The 11,585-nt window shown below is 41.6% G+C and overlaps 1 protein-coding gene across 1 annotated transcript; it reads left to right on the top strand.

Annotated features, from left to right (window-relative positions):
- Nucleotides 1-350: 350 nt before the first annotated feature.
- Nucleotides 351-11,185, top strand: lhx2b (LIM homeobox 2b). The gene is made up of 5 exons (XM_072680994.1): nucleotides 351-1,341; nucleotides 3,225-3,427; nucleotides 4,448-4,818; nucleotides 8,432-8,637; nucleotides 9,374-11,185. Exons 1-5 carry the CDS (start codon nucleotides 1,138-1,140, stop codon nucleotides 9,662-9,664), a joined length of 1,275 nt encoding a protein of 424 aa, XP_072537095.1. The 5' UTR covers nucleotides 351-1,137; the 3' UTR covers nucleotides 9,665-11,185.
- The last annotated feature ends 400 nt before the right edge of the window (nucleotides 11,186-11,585 follow it).

Genomic DNA, 11,585 nt, shown 5'->3' with positions numbered 1-11,585 from the left:
TACAAAATAGCCCACCGTCATTACTGCCATGCGCTGACTGATTATTATATTATAACAGTTACAGTATTATTTACTCCCTTATCAACACTATTAGCTCGATGGATTCATTTAGCTCTAGCTCCCCCACTAAGCCTAGCTGAAACAATACGCTAGATAATTCAGCCCCCTCCATCCTAAAAACAGACATTTAAAAAGTATTGTGGTGAGTTACCATCACATTTGAGTCCGGTCGCAATAAAATCCCGGCAACTGTTCCTCACGTCGCTATATGAGGAATCTCATGGCCAATGGGCTCCCGCGCAACGCCGTGACGTCAGAAGCCGCGTAGAAAAGGCGCGGAGGGTCGCGCGCCGTTTTGGAGACGGAGAGCAGGAGAACTGGGGGGAAAAGGGGCACTGACGGGGGGATTAGAGCCTACAAAAGCCGAAGTGCGCTCAACTCCTCCTCCCCAATTACTCACACTGCGCTCCGAGCGCGAGGAGGGGACGCGCGGCCCTGCAGACGCGGAAAAAACAGAAAATCACATCAGTGGAAATTTGGGACTGGACGTTGTTGCACTCCTCCGGTTATCGATGAGCGAGCAGTGCTCTTTTCTTGGACATTTTCTGAGCTGACACGGAGAGATGAAGATGAGGCACGAAATTTGACACGCTGGTGTTGTTGTTGTTGTTGTTAGTCCAAAAAAAAAAAAGAAGCAAATTTCACACCGGCTCCGGGATTATATCTGATTTTTTTTTTTTTTCCAGCCAGGAAAAACTGGATTTCTGATGCGCGAATCGCTTCATTCCAGCATCGATTTCTGAAGAAGAACAAATCAGCAGTAGCAACAAACTGCAGTGGTCGTTTTGAGCGCGTGCTGACAGATGCTCGTCCAACATGTGGTAACTGACGATCGCTCGGGTTTCACGCGCATGTAAAAGCGGTACCTCGTTCCCTCGCCGGTGAGTAAAGAAGCCCCCGAAGCTCTGAAGCCCAGGAACGCGTAAATGTTGGCGTGCGCGCGCGCCATGTGCCATGTACGTGCTGCGAGAGCCTGGAGCGCCTGAAGACGTCCAGCAGCCTGCGGAGAGAGAGCGAGGAAGCGACGGGAAGTGCGCGCTGGAGGCTGGGCTGCATTGAGCAGGAGCCGTGGGTCGTATGAACTGCACCGGGCCGGGACTGCGCCTAACGGAAATCTCGGCCCGCAGCTCGAAAGGGAGCACGTGCTGCTCGCTGTCCGCGATGCTCTTCCACGGCGTGCCCGGCGCCGACATGCGCGGGGTAGTGGAAGAGATGGAGCGCAGGGGCAAGAGCGACTCGGCGCCCATCAGCTCCGCCATCGACATGGGGGAAACAGAGACGGTAGGCCATGCCCATGACCATAACCATGTCCATGCCAAAGCCCATGACAATGCCAGTGGCCACACCAATTCCCATACCAAACGGCTCTAACAGTGCCTGTGACCATGCCCGTTTCCATTTCCATCGCCTCAGGCCATTATTCCAGCCGTTCCAGGCCAAAACTTTAGCAGAGCAGGCCTCGTTTAAAACCACTAGCTGAATCGAGAGGCAGGAATTGTTTGTAACTTTACAAACCATAATAACGACACAGCCCTAAAAGAACAGAAGGGGAATAATTGCTAGCTTTGCACGACATAGAGGAAATGGAGGTAGGCCTTGTCTGCACTTGGTCTATATGTACGCTTATTAGCAGTTTCTTCCGTTATTTGGAGGACTTGCTTAAAATGACACAAGCTCACTTTCTCTTTTTCATTGATATGAAATTGAGTGAATGGAGACGGAATTATTTGTAAGCGTAATAAGTGAGTGTGTGTGTGTGTGTTTGGAATTGCAGTGTTTAGCGTTCAGAGCTGTGAAGTTCTTTATTTTTTTTATTTCTCATTCGAGTTACAGTGCACCGAATTCAGCCGCAGGTGATCCAGACTCCTCATTTTAGCCAAATAAGGCCTAAAGAATTTCACACAGCAATTTCCACAAATAGCATACATTGACAAACGCTACTGAACGTATTGGATGGATTTACAATCTGAGGTTTTAACCTGCTTTTTTGGACACGGAAGGAGGGAAGAAAAACGAATTCTTTGAGAAATAACGGGCCTTCATCTATCACTATTTTTGCTAGTCATCTCTATTCATATCGAATTGCTGGAGACCAGCAGTAGTAATTTATTTTAACAGTTGGCTGAAATGCTTCTTACTTAGAAGGGCTTTGCGGGTGTGTATGAGAGAGAGACTGTGTGTGTGTGTGTGTGTGTGTGTTGGGGGGGGGGGTGTTTTGGACAAGTTTGTAGTGCACGATGATGAGAGTCTTTCAACTCAGAGGTTGTTGATGTTGCTTTGTAAGTGTCAGGCTTTTTATTTTGAAAATATAGCTTTAGTTGATTTGTACAGCCCTGCACTGACTGCTACTGAGTCTAACAATTACAATAATAATAATAATAATAACCCCCTAATCGACGCATCATCTTGAAACTCGGTTTATTTACTTACTTCTAGCTCACGATAATTCTTCTTTTTCTGTTTTTTGTTTGTTTGTTTGTTTGTATTGTTGTTGTGTAAACATTGTTAGAATTATTATTATTATTCGTAGAGGTTGTAGTCTGGCAACAATGAAAGCAACAATTGTTTCTCAAGGATTACGTATCTGTTTTGAACGTGGTTTACGTGGTAGTCTGTTTTTGTGCTTCTTTTAAAAATGTGCATCTCTTCATTTTAACAGTTATATAATATTATTACTAGCATTAATAATGATTGTGGGCACAAATGTATTTTATTTTTAGCATGGGCAGTGAAATATGTAGTCTCAGTCTTCTGAGTGTATGTGTGTGTGTGTGTGTGTGTGTGTAAGAGAGAAATCGTGCAAAGTTAGCCCTGTTTCAAACTACCTCGTGCAACATAAATGAAAGCACTAATTAAACGTGTGTGTGAGGTACGTTAGTGCGTATTAACTGCGTTTAAGCTGCAACTGTTATGTTCACTATAAATCTGCATTGCTTTGCTTTGCTTTATTTGTCTAATGAAAAAGTGAAGCCCCTCTCACGCCCCTCCCATCCTCAGCCACACAGCATCCTCTCTCTCTCTGTGTCTCTCTCTGTCTCTCTCTCCCCCTCTCTCCCCATCATCATCCTCACTACAGTCTCACTGACACACATACACTCCGTGATTACAGACAAATCGTGGCTTCGGGTGTGTTCTGACCGCTGGTTGTATGTGTGTGTCCGCAGAGCACGCCGTCTATGAGCGGTGAGCGCGTGGCGTTGTGCGCGGGCTGCGGCGGCAGAATCTCGGACCGTTACTACCTGCTGGCCGTGGACAAGCAGTGGCACATGCGCTGCCTGAAGTGCTGTGAGTGCAAACTCAACCTGGAGTCCGAGCTCACTTGCTTCAGCAAGGACGGCAGCATCTACTGCAAAGAGGACTACTACAGGTAGAGCTGACCACTGTAACCTCATTAAAACTGACAAGTCTCAGTTGTCTCTGAATCTCACACTCTCAACCGTCTACATTTCAAAAACTACAAATCACATAATCCTCAAACTTCAAACTACAAATCGACGAAATCTCTACAGTAAAAGTACAAAACACATAAATATCCACTCTCAATAGTACAAATCACACAAACCTTTACACATTTAAAAACAACAAATCACAGACATGTCTTGATAAAAAAAAAAACAACTAACAAAAGTTCAAATTCAACCAGAAAAAAATTAAAATCTGTTTTTTTTTATCATTCCAAAAGATCTGTGAGTTTTAATAGCAATTCCCCTGAAGTTTGTCATTTGATATGTATGGGGAGGGTGTTTTTTTTTTATTACTCTTGTCCTGGTATTGCCACTTACCCATTTTTTCGTTTTGCAGGGGGGGGGGTGCAATTTGATGATATTTTCAACAAAATAAAAACATTGCACCAACCATTAAAAGACACTCTAATGGAAGCAACAAGCAACGAACTGAGCTAGGAAGTGTGTGTCGAGTATGTGTTGGGGCCCTAGCGCCATTGCTGCACTCGTGTGAATTAGTGAGATGCTTATTGTTACGACACGTCATCAGGGCCCTTTTCATGTCATACGGCTATTTATTATTTCATTAATGCAGTGTTCCTTTAATTCAGAAATCCACACGCGCATTCAAGGGATATCAATCATTTCATTTGCATCTCTCGGTGTTTGGTTGCCCCTTTTTTTTCGGTTATAGTAAATATTAAAAATAAAAAAAAATACAACAAACAGCGCAGTTGTGCTGGGTCATAATATGGGTCAAAATAAACCAAATCAGCGCGGGCACATTAGTGGCAGTAGCAGACCTGCTGAGGGCTCAGACTTTAAAATGCTTTACAACCACGTTTTTTGGGCAGATTATGTGGTCAGTCTCATGCTCGGGATCTGTAGCTGACCTTGTCCTCTCTCTCTCTCTCTTTCTCTCTCTCTCTCTCTCTCTCTCGCAGGAGGTTCTCGGTGCAGAGATGTGCGCGCTGTCACCTCGGCATCTCGGCCTCTGAAATGGTGATGCGCGCGAGGGACTTGGTGTATCACTTGAACTGTTTCACGTGCACGACGTGTAGCAAGATGCTGACCACGGGCGACCACTTCGGCATGAAGGACAGCCTGGTGTACTGCCGCCTGCACTTCGAAACGCTTGTGCAGGGCGACTACGGCGCGCCATTCGGACACGCGGACGTGGCGCACGGCAAAGGCGCGGTGCCCGCGGGCCCCTTAGGACTGGCCTACTACAACGGAGTGGGCACCGTGCAGAAGGGCCGGCCGAGGAAGAGGAAGAGTCCAGGGCCAGGAGCCGACCTGGCGGCCTATAACGCAGGTTAGAGCCTTTTCGATTCTTGCTCCTTTTTTTTTTTTTTTTTGTCAAATCGATTACAGTCAAAAGCCTAAGAGCCCACACTTCTTTACTTTCTCTCTCTTTCTTACTCTACTAAACCTAAACCACTTACATATTAGTATGGATGGAGTGACAGAACAGTCGGTGTTGTTCGAAAACTAATACTGAACACTGAATGAAAAAGTTGCAGTTTAAAGTGGGTTAAACTGTAGAAAAGCAGTGTTTTTTTAAGCTTTCCTAATTTCAGTGTAGAAATTCGGGGAATAGCAAGTCGAGAAAAAAGAAAAAAAAAAAACACAAAAGCGCTGTACTTTTAAACATCGTGGCTTTTGCGTTATTGATCGCAATAAATGTTTTGAAATGAATATTAAAGCGTGTCACCTAAATACAATGCGATATAACAACACACGTCCAGACAAAATAAGCAAACTTAACACAGTGAAATCATCACCCATACATTTTCTACAAGCCTGTTTAAAAATATTTTAAGTAAATCTGTGAAGTGAATATTTTTGTCGCGTTTAATAAATTGCTGAGTGTTGCCGCTTACTCGGTTGTGATGAATGTAATAATGTTATAATGTCATTTGGGCTCATTGGTTGGAGAAGGGAGTACTATTAGGCTGAAAAGGAGGTCGTTATTGCAGATGTACAGTCAGTGTACGGGTTAGGCCTTATTTGTACTGCTGTATAATTGATGTGTGGACTTTTCGTTTTGCTCTGAAGGAAAAATATTAGGTGAATCAAGCAGACTGGACACAAAAATTATTATATTTTTATAACTGATAAAAATGTAGATATATAAATACATATATATGTAATGAATAGCGTATTTATTGTTTTAGACTTAAGACGTATTGTTGGACAATTACGTTTCTTTCAATAAATTAGGAAAGAAAAGTACAAATAGTCAGAATGCTTAGAAGCTTACAGTGCACATTATTTCCCGTTTGGTAAAATGACTACTACGTTTTTAGACTACATGCTGTATTTATTCGATGTTAATTTTGAAAAGAAAAAAAACAACAACAACAACAACAAAATGTTCTGGATCTCAGTGAGGACTGTGGGCTGTTTCTGTAGTGTAAATGCAGAGCATCAATAGGCCTATATAATCACTATAAGTACAGAGTAAAGTTTGGTGATTTGGAGTTAAGTGTGATTTGTCCACTCGGTCAGCCCCCTCCGGACCCTTAGAGGACCAAAGCACAGCAATGATGACGAGTACGCGGACTGACAAGTGGAAAATGGCTTAGATACAAGTCGAGACCTCTAGAAGATTAAAAAGAAGTGAAAGGGGGAGAGAGAGGGAGAGAGGGAGAGAGAGAGAGAGGGAGAGAGAATAAGAGAAAAGGGGGATTAACGTTTCTCAGACATAAGCTAATTCATTTGTCCTTTTTTCGCACAGACTAGCAAATGCTTGAATGTCTTGAGTGCTTGTTTAATCACGCGCCCAAAAGCCAGAAACAAATCTCAGAAATGATTTCAGGATGAAAGCAGCGCTGATTATTTGATTATGTATTATTAACACTTTCAAGTCAGATCACTCGGGGGGTTTTTATACAGACATATTGAAATCCTTATGTATTTACACTGATTAAACCTTATGTCCAGAAAAATGACTCATGAGTCAGATGTGTCAAATGGTTGCAAGTGAACGCAATGTTTATAGACAACTGTCCATTGAAAAAAAGACAACTGCCTTTAACGCATTTCATTCATTGACATCCACTACGAATCCATTTAAGGCACCGTTTTTTCAGTATACACGAAATGGTCCAAACGAAAACAAAAAGAGGATGGAATTAAAAATCCAACTATGCAAATGAAAATTTTTACTGAACGAAAACATAACATGAAACAATCTAAACTATTTTTTTTAATGCAAAGGAGAGACCATTATTTTGATACATTTTTAAAAGCGTGTTATTATGTATAAATAAAGCAAGCTATTTTTTAAAGCTTTGTTTTTCTTTAGTTCTGAATCGAGTCGGGCTCTTTTCGTCCTCTAAGACCTGAAGTTGGAGAGCTGCCTGCTCGCTGTGCTGAGCCTGAACTTCCCGCACAACTTCCACAATAAACTTAGGCATTAGCCTAGAACTCTACAGTCAATACAGTGAACGGTTAGATATCAAAGAAGCACTAAGCCCTGTTAAATCATCGTACGGTGCCTCAGGCAGACATTTGACGGCAGGTACTGGTGGAGGGGTTCACGCTTTGGATCGCCACTGCCCCCTTCAGGTCACGGTGGGAACAGCAGCACACCGTAAACGAGGACAAACAGGCAGCTTCGCTAAACCTGAGCTGCTTTAAAACAGACTGTAGATTAAAAAAAAAAAAAGTGGCTCCGCATTGAAAAATAGCGGCTCGGCATATCAGGTTTTTCTGACTATATTTAATAGGACGGCAGTATTTATCAATGGACAGATTTAAGTCGCTTAGAAAAAAAACAAAAAACATTTGCTCACCATGTGCAGTGCTGAAGGCATTAAAGGTTAATTATCTGAAGTGTTGATCAGACGATTTTCAATGAGTAATATTTGTAGTTGTCAGAGAAAACAGAATTCCCGAACTGTCATGCGTCTAGCAACACTTACACTTCTGCCAAGAAGGACTGGCGAGCCCACGATTCTGTGCGTAGAAAATATTATGAAAAAAAAGAAAAACACTTCCAGCCAAGTCACATACAGTAGCACGAGATGATTGTACCCATACGATAAAGCATCGTTTAATGACTAGTGAAAACGAATAAATGTTTTTGGGGTTATTTTTTGAAGGAAAAAAAGAAATATGTACAAGTGTGACGACTAAATTAATATGGCACAAAGTACATTATTCGTTATGTTGGTTAAAGTTTGAGTGAGCTCACAAAAAATGTCAACAAATAAATGAAATGATTAATAATAAATATAAATGATATTACAAATAGAAATATATTGGAGAAATATCATGGAAATGTTATTTTTGATTTAGATTATAAGATATGGATCCAGCTAAAACAAAACAAACAAGAACTGTCATTTTGTGTCACTGTAAGAATTAGTCTAACAATGTACAAAAACACTACTGAAGGAAGAAGAACACTATATATATATATATATATATATATATATATATATATATATATACACAAAAAAACGAAGAAAAAAAATGATAAGAAGATATTTTAAAATCGCCTCTCTTTATTTAAGTGGTCCTGGTACACAAGCTGAGAAAGTATTGAATGCACTGTCAACACAATTGATTTTGCTCCTGTAAAGATTTATGGTTAGCTCAGAGATGGAGCTGGCTGGGAAATGGCTCAGGATCATACTGTGATAGTTCGGTGTATCTAATTTAAATGAGGACACCAAGACTGCACTGTGCATCTAATATATTTGTTGTTAGGATATTCAATTTGTTCACAGTTGGGGACCATCCCATGTATGAATTTCCGAGCCCTACATTTCATAATATTGGCTCTATTTTGGAGTCATGGAATTCATAAATGGTTTGCCCTCATTCATTATAACACATTAGTTACTCAGGTGACTTGTCTTAGCATCTGTAGAGTGACATTAACATGCCTTTTTTTTTCTTTTTGTGGTTTTGAACAGCGCTGAGCTGTAATGAAAATGATGGTGATCCTATGGACAGAGACTCTCAGTACAGCTCTGGCCAAAAGACCAAGCGCATGAGGACCTCCTTTAAGCACCATCAGCTCAGAACCATGAAGTCCTATTTCGCCATCAACCACAACCCCGATGCCAAGGACTTGAAACAGCTGGCCCAGAAAACAGGTCTCACCAAGCGAGTACTTCAGGTAAGAAATGGTCTCTGCTATTAGAACAGTTATGTCTTCCAATAGGAGAGTTTCTGTTGAGTATCTGAGAATAAACTTCACAACAGTAATTAGAGAGTAAATTGAATAGACTTCATGTTTTTTCCTTAAGTAGAAAATACATAACTTTCCTCATACAATGGAATTCTTTTAATGAACATTTATGCAGTCATTAGACCTCAATCTTTTACATAAATGAGAACAATCACAGATCTTTTTGCTGTGCTAATAAAAGCCAAATTCGAGTTGCTTATCAGAAAAATATGCATTGTAATTTGGCTCAATCTATTATCTTTGTCTGTGAATGGTATTCATTTGCAGAAAGAAGAACATTGTTTAATGGAAGAGCAAATGAAAGGGAATTGTTCTGTTCCGAACTAGATCTGAAAACGAAGCTCATATCGAGACCCAGCTGTTTTGTCAGCTATCATTGAACGTAAAGGAGGCAAAATAGTCTGCAATTCTCTCATAAATGTGACAGATAATCATCTGGGGAGCTCAAGAAAGGGAGAAATGAAATAAACAAAAAGATTGTCAAGCAGAAACTCAGTCTAAAATCTCAAAGCCCTAATTATCATCGCCAGAAAACAAAGCAGTCATTTGCTTTGATGAGCCTGCTTTTCCGTCCTTATTTGTCATTCCGTTTTTCAAACTGTCTCTCTCCCTTGTGGGCTTGTCATTAATGCATGGAACGTTGTCGCGTTGTTTCGGAATGCAGGTTTGGTTCCAGAACGCCAGGGCCAAGTTCCGGCGGAACCTCTTGCGTCAGGAGAACACGGGCGTGGACAAGGCTTCAGACGGGTCCACCTTGCCCGGCGGAACGCCTTCCGGGCCAGCCTCCGAGATCTCTAATGCCTCCATGAGCCCGTCGAGCACTCCCACCACACTGACAGACCTTACCAACCCCACCATGCCCACCGTCACCTCTGTACTGACCTCTGTGCCTGGCAGCCTGGACGTCCACGAGTGCCGAAGCCCTTCGCAGACCACCCTCACCAGCCTCTTCTGATGCTCGTTTAGCCAGGCCCTCAGTGACCGCCAACCTACCGTCCAACCGCAGGACGCATGGACGTTACAGACTGCCCATCTTCTCGGTTCCAGTCACTAAAGAGCCCTTTGCATCAGTTTCTTGTTTAACTTTTACACCTACGTTGTGGAGGAACCAGGAGCACTGGTTGACCTTGCTTTGAGATCGGTACTACGAGCACCGTCCTTGCACTGATGCCAGCCACTGGTATTGCTCATAAAACACTCACATCATGCAGCTGTAATGTGCAGCTGGTCACTTGCACAAAAAAAAAAAAAAAAAACCTCACAACTGCAACAGTCACAAACCTCCCTAGATGGGTGTCTTTTCGATAGATAACGAAGCCCAAACTTACGCTCGGTCCAACCATGAACCAGAGACGATGAAAAGACTTTTTTAAGGACGTAAAATAGGGGACGAGAAAAAAAAATGAACTGAGCTGAAAAGAAAAAGCTTTCATTTGACCGTGAGCCTCTTTTAGAGTATTGCGTACAGGCGGGCATGCCTCACTGAAGGATCTGTTGATGTTTTTTTTTTTTGTTGTTGCTTTTTTGTCTTTGAAGGAATTGAGAAGACTTCATTTGCATTTTTATTTTCATTTTTTTTCCCCCCAACTATGTTTACAGCGCGAGACTGAGGAGAGAAGCGCTCTCAGCTTATGGGAATTCATCCTCACTTCAACCTATTATTTATGTAACTGCACCGGGGTCAATGTGAGGAAACTGGATTATAATGTGAATAATTGTGAGATGAAAAGCGAACACAGCGAAACTTAGCCTGACTGTCACGTGCCTTATCCTGCAATTTAGTCACCGAATACAAACCCCTCCCCACCTTTTTTTTTGTCATTGCTGATGAACTGCATTCGAACATGTGTATTTTAGCCCGTTGAAGAAAAATGGTATAGTAGCTGCGCACACACATGAGCATTTAAATACAGATACACACTCTCTCTGTCTCTCACTCTCTCTCTCTCTCTTACTGACACACACACACACACAATAAAAAATGCAAGCAACATGCAACACACATAATCTTATTTCAACCTCTTACCTCACTCAGCATCCACTGGATATAATAGCAGTACAGGTAAAACCTGATTGTTACACACAATGGAAAGAGCTAATGCACTGAAAATGAACCATAGTCAGGTGGCTATTTGTACCAGTTTCAGAACGACTATGGAAATCAGTAAAACTTGGGCAAATTGACGAGAACACACACACACACACACACACACACACACACACACACCGGCATAATGGGACGCTCCAATGCTCCATTGTTCTAGATTCAGTTTGGTGATAATTTCTTTTATTCAACCATTACGATGTGACAGTGTTGGGAACAGGGTACATGTTTCCATGGTTACGGGAGGCTGCTTGTTAAAAATGCTGTACAGTTTCGACTGATTCTTGAGACGTTTCATGCGCACTCCTCACAGTATCCCCTTTGATGTAAATCTTCAGTTCTGTAAAAAAAATATAAAAATGAATCATATCATCTTGTGGTCCTCATTATTGCAACATTTGATGACGCTTAAAAACCACAACACTGCCATAAACCAAGAGCAAGAAGGTTCCTGAGCGCTGAAAACTAAGATCACATTTATTCTTATTGTCCTATTATAACAATGCTAGCTATTATGGTGTTATTTATTCCACTGTTTTCAGTGTTTTCACTTTAGGAGGAAATGTGACCTATTAAAAATTCAATTTCAATGTAAAGGAGTGTTTTTTTTTTATGTTATTCTATTTATATTTCTTGCAGAAGATCTTTGTGGATAATCTATAGTTGTTTTTAAGAAATGAAGTAATGATTTAAGTTGACCTAATTTACAGCAGTTTTAAGAATAAATGTGTTACAGAATTTTATCAGAGCATACATGAATTCCTTTAGTCAG

The sequence above is a fragment of the Salminus brasiliensis genome, chromosome 6 (assembly GCF_030463535.1).
Source record: "Salminus brasiliensis chromosome 6, fSalBra1.hap2, whole genome shotgun sequence".
Classification (NCBI taxonomy): Eukaryota; Metazoa; Chordata; class Actinopteri; order Characiformes; family Bryconidae; genus Salminus; species Salminus brasiliensis.
The sequence above is the reverse complement of the archived record's forward strand: the minus strand, read 5'-3'. Positions and strand labels throughout refer to the sequence as shown.

What these genes read in the sequence shown, in the direction of transcription:
- lhx2b (XM_072680994.1), top strand. Translation starts at nt 1,138, where the DNA reads ATGAACTGCACCGGGCCGGGACTGCGCCTAACGGAAATCTCGGCCCGC. An exon ending in TGCAAAGAGGACTACTACAG is followed by an intron (nt 3,428 to 4,447) that starts GTAGAGCTGACC and finishes TCTCTCTCGCAG; the next exon opens with GAGGTTCTCGGTGCAGAGAT. An exon ending in CCTGGCGGCCTATAACGCAG is followed by an intron (nt 4,819 to 8,431) that starts GTTAGAGCCTTT and finishes GGTTTTGAACAG; the next exon opens with CGCTGAGCTGTAATGAAAAT.